Source organism: Lepisosteus oculatus, chromosome 5 (assembly GCF_040954835.1).
Source record: "Lepisosteus oculatus isolate fLepOcu1 chromosome 5, fLepOcu1.hap2, whole genome shotgun sequence".
Taxonomy (NCBI): domain Eukaryota; kingdom Metazoa; phylum Chordata; class Actinopteri; order Semionotiformes; family Lepisosteidae; genus Lepisosteus; species Lepisosteus oculatus.
This window is the reverse complement of record NC_090700.1, coordinates 56,208,274-56,229,526: the sequence shown is the minus strand read 5'-3', so window position 1 is coordinate 56,229,526 and position 21,253 is coordinate 56,208,274. Positions and strand designations below refer to the sequence as shown.

Here is a 21,253-nt window from a genome sequence, read left to right as displayed (position 1 = left end):
GGCTGAGATTCAGATTACCATGAAGCCATGCAGCACAGAGGCAAGCACATCCTCTGAGTCAAATGGGTCTGTAATTGGACCCAGAGGGTTGTAGCCAGAGATTCATGTTGCTGTGACATTGCATGGGCCCTGTTACACCTCCACTGCTCTGTGTGTTATGAATTATCCCCTTTTCTGTCCTCAGTGCTTTAAAACCTCATCTTCCCTGTCCCTGCTTGTGTTTCAGGTTTTTAATAACCCCTCTAATCTTCTCTGCACCAGCCTGAAAATATTCACTCCCCTTAATCTGGTGGTGTACCACGGTCCTCTCAGTCTGGGCTATTATTACATTTTGCTCAGACTTCCTGTCTAGAATGACAAAAGTATTTATTATTAGTAGAATTAAAAACAGCATCACCATTAATGAATGCTTGGTAGTGTATCAGATGCTTGATTTAAAATAGCTACCGAACACTTCAGTTTGTTGGGCCTGTTAGAGACTGATGTCCTCTTGAGTTCGATGCAAATGTGGGACAGAATTTTTTGATCCAGAAAAACAAAAGTCTGTCCTCCCCTCCGTCCATTTGTTTTATCCAGTACAGAGTCCCGGCAAGCAACAGGCACAGGCAAGATGCACCCTGGATGGGACGCCAGTCCAAAACCAAAAGTAAAATTTAAAAAAATAATTGATCCACGTCAGAGCATCTTTTCTTAAATGTCTGATCAATACCGTTTGCAACTACAATTCCTGTCACTGAACCACAGCCTTGAAATGTTTCCACTGCTAATCTGGCCTCTGCTTTTAGTGCATTGTAATGAAATCACAAACACCATCTGTGTTCACACCTAGCATTGAAAACAGACTGAAGGCAGGTGATTTCTGGTTTGATAATCCAGGCACTAGTCATTCTTTTCTGAGAATCTGCAAAAAAAATACAGACCTTATAATGAAGTATTTGTACATGGGCTTTACTCTTGTCCTTGCATTTCTCATGGGTATAGAAGGTTCTGATTTTCATCAGTATGTAGTCTAATTGCTCACCTATGAAACCATCTGATATCTGGCTTCAGATAATTGTTTGGGATTTGTCTGTGTGCCCACATTTTTTCATGAAAGCTCTTTGATTCAAGTAAAACTAAGAATCCCATGTTGCTATTGAGAGGAATAGCAAGTTTTAAAATGGACACTAATTTATAAAGGGTGACATTTGTACAGTAATTATTATTCCTCTTCAGTCTCAGGCATCAGAGTCAAGAAGAAGCTTTTTTTACACATGTGATCTGGACACAAGCTGAACTCCAGCCTAAGTGTCTTAGCAGCAAAACAGATCTCAGATACTGTTTCAACAGGAGACTTCAAGTGAACTCTATTATTACTTATTTTATGGTAAACTAAAGATCTGTGTTCCCAGTTCCAGAAATGTTAGCTTAAATCTTAAATTAAGTTCTTGTAACTGCTTAAAGGTATCGTATTTAAATATGAACACTAACATCCTTCCAGCATGTCTACATGGATTTCTGAGTCAAAGACTCATAAAATAAACAGCCTATTAAAAGGTTCCTGTATTACATTTAGCTTAGTGTTTGTGCACCTTGCAATATTTGTTCGTTTTAAACCTGACTGATAAAACAGTTAACTCATGCTGCAACCATAGGTAATGACTGCAGAACTGTGCTAAGGCTGGGGTAAAACTGTAGAAAAATCACTATTAATAGTGCAGAAATGCTAAGCTAAATTTATCAATGTGAAGTTTCATTAAGGTAGCTTTAATAACTCACTGGCGGCTTCACACGTGAAGATATGGTCCTGCTATCATAATACATACTGTACAAGTTTTTATAATGTATCTTCTCCTGAATACACTGGTAAAGTATATTCCAAACACTACTGGAATTATGATTTTAGTTTTAACTTTATTATTACTGAAAATCTGAAAAAAAGTACTACAACTGTTCTGGTAGTACTTTTTTGCTCATGGAAATTGTTTTATTTTCTAGGATAACACGGTGTTTTGGTGATATTCAGGAGGAGAATACCTCCATTTCTGCCCTGTCCTTTCAAGATCTGGAAATATGGAAGAATCCTTTGCCAGGATCCTCAGGTAAAGAGAACTCTGTTGTCCATTTTACTTCTTTAAAGTTCAGAACTTCAGCGCATGTCTTCTGTTATTCTTACATGATAAAATTATGAGTCTGTAGACCTTTTGGTTGCTGCGTATCATGAGGTCATTAAAAAAAAGTTGTGATTTTAATTTTAAACGTCTTGTTTGTGTTTGGTTGCACGTCTTCAAGACAAGTGCATATCAATAGAAAATGCTCTCTTTTTTTATGTGGATAGTGCATCGTTTTAGACCCCACTTTGCAATGTCCCGAGTGCTGCTCGTTAGCCCTCTGCTGTAATCCTCCTTCCAGCAGAGGAGAGGCAAAGTGAAGCCACAGTGGTGTGACCAGCCCCAGCCCCAGCCCCAGCCCTGGCAGTGCTCGCTCACTGCTTGGGGAGTCCTGGGCTTGGGTGGGGGACGCCATAGTCCGGGCTGGACTCATGGTCTCTGGTCTCTATGACAAGACCCAGATTTGGATCACAGAGCACAAACACCAAGACGAGCAAGTCATTTCCCAGTTATTAAGTGCAAAGCCAGTTAGTTGTGCTACAGGGTGATGGTGTAACCTTGGTTTGTGCAGGAAGCTGAAATACAGTTAGTGACCGTGGTTGGCACAACTTTTTAGATGTGGGAATTTTGATGATGTGTCAACGTGCATAAGTGTCTTTCCTTTTCATTTTAGAAGAGAAACATCTCAGAGATGCTTTCTCTCAGCACCCTCTTATATAAACTTATATAAGTAGGTGATGTTGACAGCAGGAACTGAAAAATTCAGAATAAAGTTCTCCAGAGTGAGCAACAAAGCTGGTCTTTGGATATCTAGCAAGACTTAAGTAAACCTATGGGAAAAAAACCTTGTGTATTCTGTGAGGTCTAGAGTTCTCTTGTTTCACTGTCTGCTCACTCTCCTGGACCTCTAGGAATCTTCTGCTGTCCCTTCCCGGAAATATGCAGCTGGGTGCAAGGAGCGACTTTGGTCACTCCTGTTCTTCACCTGCATTGCTGGCAGTCTTGCTAGATGCCGTGAGCACATTTCTAACACTGGGACTGTTCTTCTGCTGCCATGCTGCAGTTAAGATCTCTCAACTCGGCCTTTCTCTGCCTCCCCGAGGGAGGTCTTGGACAGGGCAGTCTGGGGGGGAAGGCGAGTGGGAGTCAGTGGCAGGAAGGTGTCATAGGCCAGATGCTCTTGTGTGCCTCTGAACTACTGTAAGTGGTGCACATCTGCAGCAAAACAGCCAAGACTCTCCTACAGTAACCGTTGTTGCACAGGCTGTACCTTGGGAGCACTGAGTTGCCAAACTCTGGTACAGAACACTGCTAGTCCAACATCCATTTAAGAAGATAAAAAGAGTGCAAACAAGAGGAGGCCATCTAGTCCATTTAGCCTGTTATGTAGTTAGTAGCTTATTCCAGGATATCATCTTCAACAGCATGGCTGGGTAGCCTGGTCTATACTCCCACGACCCTTTGGGTACAGAACTGCCTTCCCTTGTCAGTTTTAAATGCACTTCCACTTACAGTAGTTTCCACTTGTCCTCTGATTTGCACTGTTCATTCTGAAGAAATCTGCTGGGTTAACTTTGTCAGTGTCTTGGAATCAATTTCCACTACCTTGGGCTGGCACCAAGTATGCTGCTTTATATGCACATGTGCACTCAGTTGTGTCAAAAACAACTCTAGGGTATAATTTGTGTAACTTAAGAGAAGCTCTTGTGCTCCCTCAATGCAAATGCTGTTTCACTCCACTGTGGCTTTCCTGCTGCCGTGTAGTGTGTGGGATTGTTTTATGAAGAATGGGGATTTATTGTTTCACGTTTACTTCTTACAGTCTCTGTACAGGACTCTGCACCTTTATTTTCTTATTCAAACATTTACACCTTATTCTGTACATTTTGTACATGTACAAAATGTGGGTGAGATTAATCTCACCCATAACATCAATGTGATTCTTCTGTCTTTTACTTGCATAAATGCATAAAATGAATTTTTGTCTCCTGGAAGATGTTGTTATCTATTGCGTTGTGCCGTCTTTGAAGTGATTCCAGTCCTCAGGAGAAGTGCAGTCCAAACCTCTAACAGCCCACCCAACATTTAGCGTCTGGCTGTGTATGTCCCTGTGATTTCCAGAATCATTTAATGTGTGTACTTTGTTTCAATTATACAAGTTCTCTAACCCAGTGAGATGAGCAGATGAGAGAGAAAAGGCTGAGCCCAGAGTGCAGTCCAGGAATCCAGATGTGGACTAACTCGGGCACTAAACTGCTTCTGCATAGACTCACATGACATGATTTGTATTCTGTGCTCTTTGCCATGAATCCAAGTTTCCTATTTACCTTTTTCACTTCTCCTGTCGTGGCCTACATGCTGGCAGTGATGTATCTAGTGAGATTCCTAATTATTTATATTTAACTTTATTTCCATGTATGTGCCATTTCTCATTTTAATCTGGATTGTCTTGCATTGTCCATTTTGCATTCTGGGTGCTGAAAATTCCTTCCTGCTTCAGTACTTAATTTTCTGTAGTGTAGTTATGTACAGATGATCCTGGTTCTTAGCTATTTTTTTAAAAAAGCGACATTAATACTAATGTTTGGTGTATTGAAATGAGCTTGTCATCTTAGCTAATCACCACATTGATGGCCAAATGCGAATTACAGTAGACTGTGTTCTATTTAGTTACCTTGTAAGTCCTCAATGACATCTCTTAAAGGGGAACTGCAACACTATTTTTATATTCCGGGGTTAGAAAGAATCAGCATTGACGAGTGCATTTCAGACCACAATGAAATTAAAATGCGCATGATAAGGTCATGATCTTAGGCCCCTCCTCTTAAGGACGCTCCGGCTCTCCCTTGTTTATCTTTGATTTCCTGCACCTGCCTCCGGTTCCAGCCCCCTTCCTATAAAAGCCAGACACTCCCACCAATCTGGGCTCAGCTTTGGAAGACGGACTCCTGGAAGCCCGCCTACCAGCGAGTCCAGGAGAGGCTCGACGGCATCGGCTTCACAACGGCGTCCTGACCATCTGGGTCCGGGACTGGAGTGCCTGGCCCCGTTACCACCTTTTATTCCCTCGACCCCTCGCCGGATCCTGTTTGGCTTTTAACTCTTGTCTTGTTCGACTTGGATGGACCACCCGGCTCTGGACATTTGCTCACCCATGGATTTTCCTACGGACTCCCTTTGGACTTGTTTTCCTTGGCCATGCCCCCCAAGCACCAGCGCACCTTGGACACACCCCCTTGTTCTACTTCCAGCCCTGATCCTAGTCTTTCTTCCCGTGTTTGTTGCAGTCCCATCTGGATTTTATCATTTGCATGGGGTCCTGAAAAACGCTTCGTGACAGATAGTGTAAAACCCCCAATTTCTATCACAAAATAGACAACATTTCTAGGTTTGTAGGGCGTCACATCGCCATCATTGTCTGTGATTCAGAACAGGGCAACAAAACACCTGGTGATATGAAGCAGCCCAATGACATTGTAAACAAGCAGGCTTGTGAATACATCTTTTTTAATCCAATAGAAATTTTGCCCTTGACTTCGAGATTGTTTTGCCAACCAATACTACTTGTTAACTGCATGCAGATCACATTGGAACATTTCTGCAGTGAAATGTCTGCTGCACAACCTGTACTCTTTTCGCTTGTACATCACATTGCATTAATCATTATAGGGACTAGTGAGCAGGAAGGGCCGCATCACAATACAATTCACACAAACTCTCGCTCTCGCCTGTGACGAGGCTGTGCAACATGCAACATACGACAACATGGCGGCTTATAGTACTTTCACAAAATTCATGATTTTGTGCTTGGTTTGGAATTTGTAAAATTTGTGATACCCTCAATTAATTTTTTGTTACTGTGATTTAATACCCAGTCTGATAAATTAGAACTGCAGCTCCTGTTTATCTCAAATCCTACAAAAGAGTACAAATTTATTTTTTTCTCTGTGATGGGCCATAAACCAGGAGATTTAAATGACAAGTGACTTGTTATTCTTGGAACAGGAGAGCAGGCTTCTAGAATGATGCTGCACTGTGGTACTTAAAGTAGAATGCTGTTGTAATTACCACATTACTTGCAGAGCACTTGTGATAGTGTACAGGTATCTAGTCTTAGTTCACACATAAGATCCCAGGGTCACAATTAAGGACGGTATGTACATCCTGGTCAGTTAGTTGCTAATTTATTTGCTTGTTGGTCCCTTAGACTTAATCAGATTGCTTCTTGAATGAACACAGCTGTTAGAGGTTGTCTGGTTTCTTCTGGTAATGCCTCTTGGGCACATGTCCAGCAATGAAGCACTGCCGAGCATTCTTAATTACTGTACCCTGAAGTTATGGCTTTGAAAAGAATGCAGACCAGGTACATATTTTCTTTGCTTATGGCTCAGGGCATTCCATTTTTACAAGAGCATGGGGATAAAACAGGCACAAACAGCTCAGTCCATCGCACGCTTATTCGCATGATGCAGAAAAACAATATAATTTCTATTTGAACTGAATATTCAGAGAAGATACTGTACCCTTTAGGAACAGAGGTCACAAAGATGTATTTTCACATGTGTATTAAGGGAACAACACAAAAATGTTTGGAATGTGGCCGTTCGTCTCAGTTTCTTAAAATCGATTAAAATAATTGGAGTGTCATTTGTATTGTTATTACACAGGTTCCAATTCTGAATTTTCATTTTCACTTGGCTGTGTTAAAAGCTTATTTTTTCTCCAAGGACGAAATTCTAAAGTACATCAAAATCTTCTATATTTGGTCCGGCACACTTAGCGTTTTGAAAGAGCATAAGGAAGGCAGCCTGCTTTCAGTGCACTAGAGCATTGCCACCATACAGGTTGTACCACGAAAATCACCTGCCTGTGGATGAGCTGTACACCTGCTGTCTGAGGGACATGCATGTGTTCCTAACCTTGAGTCAAACCGGGATTCCTTCACATTCAGTCAAGAGTACAATGATTATGAGTTAAAATCTTAACGTGAAGAAAAAAACATTTAATGGTAATTGAATTCAGATAATTTAAATATCTGTTTCTTATTAAGTGTATGTTGAGGAAAATGTGGAATCAAAGCCAAAAAGAGAAAACACTCTAAGTACTCCATAGTAAGCAAGAAAAGAATACTTCTAAACTTGAACAGGAATGGAAATTTCACTAAGAAGATTCAGGAGAGGGGAGTGCCTGATTGCAGTATATAAAATACAAACACCAAAAACCACCAGTTACATACAGAGAAACAGAAGCTTCTTATATCTGATTGGAAGATACTCATGAACTTATTTGCACTTGGGTGGTACTGCTTGAATATCGCAGATGTGGACTGTGCTTGTTCTCGCCAGTCCCACTGGCTGATCTAATTCTGAGAAGGATATGATATAATTTGGCTTCAGATTGTTGGAATCTGCCTTGGACTGTTCCTAAAAAAAAATAAATAGAAACAGCCATTATGAATGAGAACTTGACTTCTAAGCAAGGATTCATGACATTGAGCAAATGCCAAAGCTAAGCCTGTACACATGGCCGAAAAGTACAGTAGTCACTCCAATGGACTATACCCTGCCAGCCGAGTACATTTATAAGTCATACTCATTTTTTAGTTTATTAGTGTTATCAAATGTACTGTATACTGCTTTTGCTACAGTAGGTATCATCCTGATGCTTTGGCCACGTTTTGAGTCACTGTAACTGCTCCATCAGTGTGAAACAATGTAATTGGTGCTTTCCCTGATGGCAACGGCATCATACAAATATAAAGGTTACTTAAGTGAGAAGGCCACATGGACTGTCTTCAAGGTGTTTCCATCTCCTATTGATTGCATGAATTAAATAACTTAGGCAAACCTTATTTTCAAGACTACATGTGTTTAGTAGTTTTGTAATAATTGGTTTTGCACTTTATTGAGGGTGAATAAAAACATTGATGAATTCCTGAACATGGCTGTGCACGGCTGAAGGGAGAGCCTGTGTGCTCAGAGGCTGCCATCAGTCTGAGGCCTGTGAGCTCAGCCCATCAGTCGCAAGCCTGGGTACGCTCCTGGGATGAAGAGCAGGCTTGGGTGACCAGGGCCCAGAGTTCTCCTGCAGTGATCACTTATCACACCCATAGTGAATAGACTCTCACCTGGGCCAGAGTTAATCTACCAATGTCAGCTGGAGAGTCTTGGAATCTTTTCTCAGCAACACAGCCCACAGTGCCCACAGGCTGAGCTCCTTTAGCAGGATCTGTGTGATTTTGTCCGGTACCAGCAAGACTGCACACTCATCCTGCCTTGTGCCTCTGTGAGCTGTAGGCTTATTTTGCTTATTTTATTTGGGCTTATTATTTTTTAAAGTGGCATTCTAATGAAAATGATCACAGGTAAAAAATACAAATTTAGTAGCATAATTTTAGCGAAATAATGATTGCTAGTAAAACTAATCACACTATCCTTACACGTTTTAATGAAAAAAACTCATAGGGATGTATTGGTGATCTGTCCCTTAATATACTCTTTTGTGTGCTTCCTCATATCTTGTCGTGTTTTTTTTCCCCATCTGCTTCTCATGACAGTCAACCTGATTTCTTTCTCCTGTGTAGAATTCCCGTGCTTCTGTTACTGATTGGTCCGACCCTGGTGGATTGTCAGCACACAGTGGAACACAGAAAGGTAAACGTCTCAAACTGAGTTTGGTTACTTTTTGAGGAGCCAGTTTCTATCCAGAGGACAGAACATCTGGATGGGTGAAACCCAGTCATTTCACCTGCTGCAGTGTTCTGGGAATTAACTTGTCGGCATGAGTAGCTCCCCAGTGAGCAAATCCAGAAAAGGCAGCAGTTTTTACAAAAAGAAAAAAATGTGATGAATTCATTTCAGTGCAGGTGTAACATTTGGAAATTGTAAAGTGGCAATCTCCATTAGCTCTTCAACTTTAAAATCATCTCCAAAATAATAACAATAATCACCAAAATAATTTCTTGCTCTTCTAAACACATTGTAAAAAGCATGAAGATATTGTGCACTTACTGTAATACATCCCCAGAGACACTACTTCTACAATATCAGTAACATATGGGTAAAATATTTCCTCTGAAAATTAAAAAAAATCCTCTTAATCTTAATCGATTGGCTTCTGCGAAACACAAGCCAAGGAGCAGCAGCTGCTGACAGATGACAGATGAAATTATGTCAAGTGTTACAGCACATGTATCAGTATAAACAGCTTTAGGATCATTATCCCAGAGCACCAGATTCCTAAAAAGAGCTTCGGTCTTGTTGGATTTGCATTTTCATGTTTCTGCATAAGAATCTTCTCATCTGAGACCTCCCATGCTGCTCCTCATTGTACTTGACATTAACATAACTGACATTCACAAGCATTTTAATTTTCTTCACCAATATTAGGTATGATTATGATTTTCAGGTCAGTTGTAGAAAATTTGTATCCCCAAGTTTCCAAGTCACAAAAAGTAAGTCAACCCTTGATTAATGTGATTAGTTAAGAAATGTTCTGAGCACACTTAATTAAATAACTTAAGTTAATGACTTTATGAAGGAAATTTAAATACCCATGCGGATTAATAAAGTATATTAAATAGAACAACTAAACATATTCCCCTTGAGTTAAATGACAACTCCATCGCCCAGTCAACCCAAGCTGTCTTCAGTGTTCTAATGAAGAGATTCCAAAGGGAAGTTCCAATCCATTAAAATCTGTGAACTAATCGCAATTCTTTTCCTTTGCAGTGTTTCAAGGGAAAACATGATCATAAAAGCATTTTGAACACAAAGGAGCATGAGGAAATAATTTAGTGATATTATAAATTTCTCAGTTTAAAGAATATATTAGGCCAGTCTTTCTTTTCTGACTGTCTCTATCAAAGACGCTCTTCATTGTGCTCTGGCAGCTGGATGAAAGCACGTGTGGAAAGGGCCATTTGTACTCCGTTCAGAGCAGGAGCAACTCTAAAAGCCAAGTTAAGCAACTGGCATTTAAGCTTATCCCTTCCCTGTCTGTCCCTGGTTTCATCTGACCCTAATGTGTCCCTGTTGTGCAGTGAGTGTGGTTTTAAAGCGCTTTATATCCTCAAAAATGTCCAGACCCAGGTGGTGCTCAGTCACCTGCTGCAGTATTTCTTATGAAAGAGAAGAACTTTATAGAAGCCTGTGATGTGAAAGCTCTTTAGGAAAAGGAACAATGTAAATGATATTGATGTCTGATGTACATGGAAAGATAATGAAAATGAAGCACTGGAATAGTTCCTCCCAGGAAAGAGCGCGTACAGTGTGTAAAGTTTGTCAGTGGCAGGATGGTGACCTCTGCTGGTTAGATCACAATTGGATGCCCCTGAATTATGCAGTTTTATTGTAGAGTCGCAGCTTCCTGTGAGGAACAGCAGTGAACTCCTCCGCTAAAATAATGTATTTAACAGCAGAATAATACAGATAGGAGAGATTCCATTTTTCACACAAGCAGTAGCTTTGATGAATGGACAGAAAAGCAGAAGTGTCAGTGGAGGAGCACAGCTGGTTTATTGTGATTTCTTAGTCTGGGTTATTTTTGTCACCCTGAGCAAGGAGCTTGAAAGTCAGAATTCAGTGGTCTAGGTGTAGGATCATTATCGCAGATTCAGAAATAACACATTTACATGCTTCAAATTCTAGTGCACGACCCTTAAGAACCTGTAGCCATCTACCCTGTCTGTGTAGTGCTGCAGAACATGGATACCAGGTAGAAGGTTTCATATATACAGTAACTATTAGACAATGACTTCTTTAGACCTACAGGTTCAGACATGTTTTCTCAACTATACCTATTAACTGAATTCTACAGTACAACTACAGCTATTGTTGCAGTTTAATTTTATATGTAATATATAGACAATATTGTCAGCATAACGGTTTTTGTTGATTCAGAGAACATCTAATAAACTTGAGTCAGTCCATCAGTCAGGGGGCATGTAGACCCAGCTGATCTCCCAATCTGTGATCACTGAGCAGCTCCCCATACCTGCAGCTGCAGAGACTGGGGCTGGGCTGAGATTATTAGCTACCAGTGCCAAGAGCAGGGTGATGATCAAGGACCGGGCTCAAGTACCTACAGCTTAGTCCGCATCCTTGGTCCCCTTTGCAGGCAACTAAGGAAACAAAGGGGCGAGTTATGCATTTTATGCTAATGTATTTTATGGAAATTATACATAAAGCATTGATATTGTAAATATGAAATGTTACCCAGTACTAATTTGGGCTTTAAGAGAGTTAGGTTGGTTACACTGCAATGCCGATGCCCTGTTCGTATGGTGCCTGGCTGCAGATTGTGCTCTCCAGTAGGGCTGAGCTGGGGGTGAGGTTGTGACTCATTGCCCTAAGCAGAGCAAACGGGCCAGACTGGCTGCAGTGACACTGAGCAGCTGCTAGAGGCCGCTGTGGTGTGTAGTGAGCAAACAGCTGTGCGCACACAGATACTGCATGTTTGCATACACGCTGAGGCTGGCGACCAGACTCCTGCTGGCCAGCGACCTGCAGCTGTGAAGGGCAGATATAAAACCCTTTACAAACCCAGATTTAGAGGTGCAGTTGAATCACCCTCTCTTGGCACAAGCATCAAAAATAGAAAACTTCGAGATCATTGGTGGACGATGGTTTATTGTGAACAACTGGGATTTAACTATTATTCATAGGGCAACAGGTGGCCTTTGCCTTAGTTAAAATCCTATTTATATAAGATGCAGTGCTTCTAGGGTGGTGCTCATTCTCCAGTAAGCAAAAAAAGTACAACAGTACAACAGGGGAGATCTTCTTCACATGGTGGTAGTAGTGGGATAGTGTTCTCTAGAAGAGCTTAGCACAGATACAGCTTCAACCATCATGCAGTAGAATCAGAGGAGGTTCGAGTAGGGAGCTGAGTCAGAATGCACAGGCTGCAAAGGGACATCCAAAGCTGTCTCCATAGCCTAAACTTTGTTTCTTTTCTTTAGCTTTCAGCATGGAAAGTACCCTTTCTTGTTCCATGGCAAAATTAGAGGAGTTTTCCTTCTCCTTTTTTTCTATAATGGGGGAATTAGTTAAGGCTTTATGCAGGCGATTGCTACAGAGCAAGCCACCAAAACAACAGCCATGAGTTTATCACAAAGAAGCTTGCAAATATTTTAACTTTTAAAAGAAGCCCTTTGAGCTAATGTCTAAAAGGAGTCTAATGTCTAAACAGTCCTTACAGACTTCATTTCTGGTCTTTAAAACCTGTGGTCATTTAGTAGGGCCTCAGGTGCTCGACCTTCTATACCTTGTTTGGGAATGGTTGCAACCCAAGATGAACAGGTCTACCACAATCGTGGAAGTGATGGGGTTATGCAAATACTGGACCATAAGGCAGCACTGAGGGTGAAGAAATCAGGCAGCCCATCTTTAGGTACCTGCATTGTCTAGCATGCAGTAGTAATAAAGGAGCAGCCACACTAACAACGATGATGTCCATGGGAATATCATGTCTTAGGTGAGCAATCCCTTGAGAGCAATAATTCTGAATGAATTATCTGTTTTTCATATTGCAGCTATTGGAACCAGTTTCCACTAGATTCTGAGAAATGATCTGTATAATAGTTTCAACTCATAGCCTCATGCATATAAAATAGATTTGTGATGTCAAAACATTTTCAAGCGGTCTAGATGTTTAAGCATGCATGCTTAACTCCACATCTCGATGGAGTTTCCATTGTTATTGTGCAAGGGAGTATCTTCACCTGGCAGATATTTCCCATGGACAAAAGCACAGGGAATTGAGTACCTATAAAATTTAGATGTTATCTGTTAAAAAGACCAAGTTAGCAAGCAGGTCCCTGTTAAAAAATTGAGATATAATATTGATTAGTAATGCCCTTTTAAGATTCAAATGTGACTGCTCTTCGTCCTGTCAAAACGTTTTTTAGTTAGAAAACATTTTTTCTAATCAACCTACAGACATCATTACTTTGGTTTTTAGTTTTCAGTTTAAAACAATATTTCACGTAGAATACAGTCAAAAAAGATACAGCATATGAATATATCTCATTGTGAGTTTTACAATTATTCATTTTCTGTGAATCTGTGAAGAATTTGTAAAATAAGTCATTTGTCCTCCCAATCCCATCAGATAGCATTGAAGTAGGAGGCAAGCTTTTCAAATATATATCCTCCGTCCTTTTAGAGAATGTGATTAAGGCTAAATCTGATATTTACTGTATAACTTCATTATTATGTTAAAGAAAACCTCTGCTTCCATACAGTAAGTTGCCTTCAATGAGGATATTGTATACTGTCAAAGACTGGAACAGGATCCACAAATCCACAAATTTGTGAATCCACAAATTTCACAGTTTCTAATTCCAGTTCCTGTCTTTTTCACTGAGTGCCAATAAGAGGCATTGTTTTTAAAACTTTCCATGTTTTAACAGTCTATGTCCTTGTGTCCTCTCCGTTGTGAAGGTTTATTACAGAGACTATTGCAGAGATTGTGAAGGCAGGTTGACAGGAGTAAGAGTTTGAAATGAGTCAAACAGGATTTTTGATGTATACAATGTTAATCTATAGACTAGAGGTCTATCAGTGTCTGAGGCACAGATTACACCTCTGTTTCTGCTCTAATCATGGCGATAACTCCCATCACCCTGCTCTTCCGTAGGTCCCCCAGAGGATAGGACCGCAGCAGGACGCCGCAGACGGGAGGGGGGAGGTGTCGGGGTCCTGGGGCCCCTGGGGGCCCTGGGCGGCGTGCTCGCGCTCCTGTGGCGGGGGTGTGAGGGAGCAGACGCGCCCCTGCCTGGCCTACCCCCAGGAGGTGGCGAGAGTCCCTCACGGGGTGCCCCCCCACACGTTGGCCCCAGGCCGAGTGGTGTCAGCGCTGCGCCCCTCGGTCCCGCTGCACCGCCCCGGCCGGCCGCCTCGCTCCAATGACACGCACCCCCAGAGCGCGGGCGGGCCGGCGCAGAGCTCGAGGCCTGGCCACAGGTGAGGGACTCTCGCACCCTTTCCCTTCCTGCAGAGCTGAATCTGGCTGCCAAGGAAGTTACTTCAGTTACAATACAGTGATGCGATTTGCATGGGATGCAATGCTGGGTTGTAACTGTCTTGAATAAACTGTCACTATGTCAGGCACCTTGCATTTCTGCTTCCTTGTAAAAAGATAAAACACCAGTACTCCCCAAATACAGGTCTACAAACTAAAGCACTCATTACCTGCCTTACCTGGGCTTGACCTTTGACTTTCCCTTCCTCATTCAGGCACCGCGCTCAAGGGCTTCCCGTGGGAGCCTGCGGCTCGGGGCAGCTCGCGAGTCGCGAAGTGAGACTTATCTCACAGCACTGCAGGGACAGGCCGATGGCAACCCATGCAGCTCTGGAGACAGCCGTTGTTATTTAGACATTTTTGTACCTACAAACATCTTGCAAATCTAACTAGGACAACTTTGAAAAAAAATTCAACGCATTAGGACAGATATTTGTGTTATTTTTTACTCTATTCAGTTGAATGCTATTGACGTGTTGGAACACATCTTCTAGGGAAACGGCAAACCTATTTAGAAATTTCAGGGTTAGAAAGAATCAGCACTGGTGGCTGCATTTCAAACCACAATAAAAGTAAAATGTACAGAGTAACCTATACAATCTCCAATTTACATCACAAGATAGACTAAATGTCCAGATACACCCAGCAACATGTTCTGATTTCAGAACGCGGCACCTAAACTTCCGTTGATGTGTTGTGGCCTTATTACATTGTTAACAATCAGGCTTCTGAATACATCTCTTTTAATCCGATAGAAATATTGCTCTTGAGTTTGATATAGTTTTTCTGACAAATACCATTTACTTGTTAACTCTGCATGCAGATCACGTCGGAACATCTCTGCGGTGAAATATCTGCTGCACTGCTCATAGATCACATTACTTTTGTCATTACAGTGACTAATGAGCAGAAAGGGACCTTGTGATGGGAGCATGTGTTAACATAGCAACTTACAGTACTTTAATCAAGTTCGTTTCTTGCTTAATTTGGAATTGGTACAATTTTTCATCAATTAATTTATTTTATTACCGAGATTTAGTAGTCGGTGAAACATTTTACAGTGCATTCTGTTTAGTGTCAGTCTAGTTGAAATTTGAAACAAAGTACAGCGCTCCATCCTGTAATGGACTTGACTCCCTTCCAATTAAACTCTTTTTTTTAAATTGCCTTCACATTCTGTTTTGCACGTCTCCTATTTTTGTGCTGTTCCTGTGAGCCCCTTTTAAAAAGGCTTAAAATAAACAAGATGGCAGTTGACTAACGGTGCTTTTTTAATGGGAAACCAAAGCAACAAAAAACGTTACCAAAACTTGGAGTAGCTGCTAAGAACAATTTAATTTAAATGCTCTCAGTATAATAAGTGATGCATTTCCTTTGACAAAAGTCCCAGAGAGAGTGTCCATGAATACCACATTCCATTTTGTAAATTTGTCTTGATGACACCTCGTGACTTCAACAAGGAGTACTTTGTGACCAGAAGATCCGGCTCCTTTCAAAGAATGAACTTCGTGAACGAAATAAAGAGCGAGTTACACATGAGACTCCAAGCAAAAGAGGTGCAGACTGGAGGTCTAATTCCATTTATTTAGACTGTTTTCTAAGTTTAAGGTTTTAAACCTACAAAATGAAGTTTAGAAAATGTAATTACCTTATTAAAAACAGCTAGACAGATGTACTAATTATTTCAATTAATCAGTCATACAGTGTTTTGGTCTTCAGAAAATCCAGAATCAAATCCTGCTAATAAACTCTTCTGAGTTGTGTTGCCAATGACCTTTGTGACCAGAATAAGCACCAGCAGCACACTGCCTGTTCACTGTACTTAGACCTCTGTACTGTTCCTTGCTTTTCCCACAGGGGTAGCAGTGAGAAACAGATCACGCCAGGGAGATATGGCTATGGTAAACTTCCCTACATCGTGCCACTCAAGACGGACACTGGGCAGGGGCAGAGTGCCCCCAGACCTCGTAGACAGCGCCAGGCCTCCCACCCTCGTAGGAGAGGGCAAGGCCAGGGGTACAGACAGCAGAACCCACACCCGGGATATGACACGGGAAACGGCATCTACCGCGGCTCTCAGAGCAGAACCCATCACGCCAGGACTTCTATATACCAGCCCGCCCAGAGCCAGTATCCGGGCAGCGGGTCGTCTCTGCTCCTCTCTCCTCACCTCAGATACCCCGGCCCGGGCGTGACCACTATTAAATGTGTAGGAGCCCACAAGCAATACAAGATCTGTAACACTAATGTAAGTACAGTACTTCACATCTGCACCCAGAACCGTTCTCAGCATCGTCTGTAAAGAGTGCATTTCCCCCCTTTTCAAATAAGATTTTGCCCGATTGCATTACTCCACCTTTTAAATAAAATATGAGGTATTTATTTTTTCTCAGTTGACATCCCATATAACACTGTCATTTAAGATTGTACTAATATTTAATAAAATAATCAGGTCTTGGAATTGGAATCGAATACAGCCTTACATTTTGCAGGTGCAAGGTTTTTTACTTTAAGGTTGCTTAATTTGTTTTTTCAGTTTTTCCATGAAATGAATGTGGAAAATTCTTCTTCCTTGACTTTTAAATTCTCTCCTCATGTAATTTATAGTTGGCATTTTCTGCACAGCTTATACAGATTTGAATACAAGAGCAGAATGTGCTGTTCTTCCACAAAAATGGATTTAACAATATAGGTGCAAAATGTTGCTTTATTTTCTTTCAATTTTAGAGGAAATTGTACTTTTGTAACCAATCAAATGACTTAATTGTCTTCCTCATCATGAATTCCGCTGTACTTTACAACTTGATTTGAAAATTGGAAAATTGTACTAGAATGTTTTTTTCACAGAAATGTGGTTCAGATTATTTAATTCAACTACCTGCTTAACTGTTTATCTTTGCATCAAATATGTTTTTTTATAGGTGGGTCTCTAGTTACATTTGTAAATCTCATAATAAAGATGGCAATTTCAAGAATTTTACTTACAGCAGCAGAAATAGATAAAAGCCCAGTAGGGGGCAGAGCACATATCTCTGGAAGGTGCTGTACAGCAGGCCAGGTCCATTCAACTCATCTCAGCTGGTGAAGAGGCACTGTGTCCTGGTTTTCATTCAAATTCAAGGCAAAACGTTCTTACTCTTACAACCAAACTCAACACTTTGTTGAAAAAGTCCTTCCCTGTTATACATTGGCTGCTGAAATATATCAATATCCAACCATCTGTAACCAGAAAGCTGTTTACGCTGTCCTGTAAAGGTTATTGGCAACTTGTAACCTATCCTGGAAATCCCAGACACAGGACAGAACGATGTCCTGACTGGGACGCAAGTCCTTCGCAGGACACACAAGCAAGGACACAAAGGGCACCCTGATCCTGTTAATTACAGTTAACGTTTTGCTTTAATAATGTGCAGCTTCTCAGTGAAGTTAACCAAATACTTGATTAACAATAAGATCATCAGACACATATAAACAGTCAAGAATGTGGAATATATCCAATTAAGTTCGTAATTTAGTAACTGAGACTGTTAATATGTAAAAAGTGTACCAGTCTTCCAATAATGTAGGTATCCGAGTAATGTCACAGACCCCAAGAACCAACAAAGACAGCAGTTTCCAGTGTAAGGGCTGAGTGTTACAGATTTGATGTGTTTTTCAAGAGCAAAGTTGTACTCTACCCACTCTCACAAATATCATGTAGTGACTAAGAGAGGATAGTTTTAAGATTTTGTTCTACTTCAAAGAAAGAATTCAACATTACTTGTTAACTATGCAAAATGAGCTTAAACTTTCCAGGCAAATGTATTGATTGAAGTATAATACGTGGAGACAAATTCATGTCTTTGTGATACTTCAATTAATGCAATATATTGCTCTGCATTAGCAAGAGAACTCTGCCAGGACTTGTGCACAGTGGAAAAAGCTTCAACGTGTACAAAGGGAGGAAATCAATGTCTGGGCTAATACTGTAATGAGACTTCAGAAACACCCATGCCTCCGTAGCTCTACACCTCGCGAATCCACCTTTGTCCAGGGACATGCAGCAATCCCTCATGTCTGATGGCGTCCAGTTTCCATTAGAGCTACAGCTGAGGGACGCAGGAATTGGGTTTACTCTTTGCTTGCTCTGGATTTGGGAAAATGTTAATGGGCTTTTAAAAATTGTCTATCTAACCTTTTACTTAACTGTACGCATTATTCTGTGATGGCCTCTCTTTCCCTCAAGAACTGTTCGTGTTCTCTCTTGCTAACCTCAAGAGACTCATGCGTCTTGGCAAGTAAATTAACCAAAATGTCTGCTTTCTTCTTCTTTGCAGGCCTGTCCTTCGAGCAGCCGGAATATTCGTGAGGTGCAGTGCTCCTCCTACAACAACAAACCCTTCATGGGAAGGCTGTACGAGTGGGAGCCGTTCAACGAAGGTAAGACAGCCTGACAAAGTACTGGTGCTCGTGGCTGATCGGACAGCACAATGCCCGACAGAAAAAGATGCAGTCGAGTACTGGGCGGAAATGTGGCACGTCTAGGCAACAGAGATACTGTACGAGGCCTGTGTGAACATCACATAACAAGCTCTTATTCTTTTCTGTGACTGGATGCACAGCCAGGGGTGTGTTTTTTACTGTATTCTGCTTCTTTATTCTTTTGTTGATCGTTCCATGGGATGCAGAAAAAACATGTGTGATGTTTACTAAGAACCAGATTTATTCTCTCTTCGAGGGAAGTCCTGCTTCTAAGACCTACAGTACTTAGACTGAGTTTATCATTACCTTGTCCTTTCCCTTTGCACAGACTTCATTGCTGCTTCTACCTCTAGTCAGTGTCCAGGGTGTGAACTGGTGCCACATGTGACTGCAGAAATGTGGGAGCACCATTGTCAAGTGCGACCACAGCACCACACTGTGATTCTGAATGGGCGTCTGCCTGAATGGGCACTGATGCCAGTGGGCATCGGGTTAAGAACTGCTGTGTCAGTGGTGGTATTGTTATGCTTCTCCATCTTATTTTTATTTACTGTCTTCTTTCAGTCAAATCTTTCACTCTTCTTTTACCTGTAACAACACTTATTGCATTGTTTACATAACACCTCTAAACATTTTCCGCATCTCCTACTTATCGTTTCTCTTTTCCCTTGTGAATGGATTTGTATTAGTTTTTATCTTTCCTCATGGTCCATTTTCCTTCATTTCAGTCTCTGGTAAATAAGTACAGTATAACATTTAAATGAAAAGCATTCATAGTGGATAGATACAGTATTTATAGCTCATTATGCTGATGTGATTTTAGTTGCACAATTGAAGGCTGATTTTCAAGCCATTCCATGAAGATCCGGAGGTGGGCTGGGAGCTGCAGCTTTTTATAGCAAATAGTAAAGAAATCTGTGCAGACTTAAAAGAAACTGCATTTGGCTTTACAGTTTCAGGTAAAGGCGTTTAGACAGAACCAATGCTACTGTACTGTATGTGTGGTTTCATTCACAGTTTAAGGGTATTTTATAGGGTTTTTGGCAAAAAAGCAGAGAGTAACATTTAAGGCTCGGTGCACACAAATCTGGCAAGCTGTGTTATTGCAGGCTTCTGTGTTGATCTGTTCAGTCGCAGTGCTCTCAGGTGATCCACTCTTGGAAATGAATAATTTACTCACATTTCTTGAGTGGGGAAAGTGCTCAGTTTCAGTGACCTTTACTTCAGGATTTACTGTAGATTAGGGATATGTTTAGCAAATTGTTTCACTGCAGTCTGGCTAAAAAGGCTGGTCACTGCCAAATCCCCACAAGAACGTCTGCTTTAACAGCTTCATTTACCAGTAAGTAGCTTAAGAAGTTGATACGAAACTTAAAACTACATTAAACCTTTGCATAGTTGAGGTACTGTACTATTATTTTATGTTTTAAATATTGTGCTGTCCTTTAAGATTTTGAATGAGTGATTTCATTATAACTTCTACACAATGTAACCTGGTAGTATTTCAGTACTGTGAAGTTAAACATGTTTTAGTACATTTTCACTTAAACAGCAAAAAAAACAACAACACACAAAATTAATATTATGTGTCTTTTTTTTGGACTCAGACTCAGGTTTGTGTGTTTTAGAATTTGTAATTATTTTATTTAAACAGATTTCTGGCAGCATGATCACAGAATCTGAATGAAAATACACATCAAAGAATAATGATTATTTTTTCATCATGAAACATGAGACAATGTCTAAAGGAAAACTCTGAAAAGTATTGGGTCTGAGCTCCCTCATCATTCACACAATCCTGGACACACTGACACACAAGCTGGGCTCTGGGCAGCCTGCGGACACACAATGCAGCTACAGCTGGATGGAACAGGTTGGCTTGATAAACTTGTCTCCCGTTTGTCCCACAGATGTTCTGCTGGACGCCATATCAATCTTATCTTATCTCAATGTCAGGAGGAAGCAGCAGGTGACATGTCTGCTTGTCCTCATGCACTCTGTCTGCTCTAGGGAACTGTGACCATAAGGCCAGCCTAGTAAACCACGGTATTGGGGTAAAAACAAATTACAGTATTTCAATGTTTTAATTACTATTAATTCATATAGTTTTGAATTTTGCAGAGCATGAGTGAGCTTGTAACAATTGAACTTAAGTCTAATTTTCCCTCATTGTTTAATTACCCTACGGTTTCGGCACTAATCTTTAGGGGATTCACTGGAGTTTTTCATAGCTTTTTTGTTTTTGTCTTCTGTGTGACTTTCAGTTTTGTTGTCATGCAATGTGCTGAGGTGTGTTGGTAAACAGTAAGTAACCTCTGGGCGGGAATTGTGTGGCATTAAAGGGAATGGCAGAGTACTGGATTACTGAACCTGTAAATAAAACAATGAATTAATTGAGAGAGAGGGTCTGCTAGAGAAGTGAATAATTCAATGGTGATAAAAAGCCACATCCCTTGTGTTTGTGTGAAACACAGTATGATCCCTAGAGGATAAACCATTATTGGGAAGGATGAGAATAAACATTTATAAAAAACAAGTAATAGGTTTATTCCATGCTGAAAAAAAGAAGAAAGAGAACACAACGCTTCGGCCGTGGAGCCTTCTTCAGGTGTGCGACACCTGAAGAAGGCTCCACGGCCGAAGCGTTGTGTTCTCTTTTTTCTTTTTTTCAGCATGGA

General features: G+C 40.9%; 1 protein-coding gene across 1 annotated transcript in view; it reads left to right on the top strand.

Moving 5' to 3' along the window:
• Nucleotides 1–21,253, top strand: part of LOC102694473 (thrombospondin type-1 domain-containing protein 4) — a 149,417-nt gene that overhangs the window by 11,009 nt on the left and 117,155 nt on the right. Inside the window, exons 2-6 of the mRNA XM_015343777.2 lie at nt 1,978–2,081; nt 8,674–8,743; nt 13,731–14,056; nt 15,972–16,362; nt 18,431–18,533. Coding sequence (XP_015199263.2) covers nt 2,053–2,081; nt 8,674–8,743; nt 13,731–14,056; nt 15,972–16,362; nt 18,431–18,533 — 919 coding nt within the window. The 5' untranslated portion in view covers nt 1,978–2,052. The remainder of the gene's footprint in view (nt 1–1,977; nt 2,082–8,673; nt 8,744–13,730; nt 14,057–15,971; nt 16,363–18,430; nt 18,534–21,253) is intronic.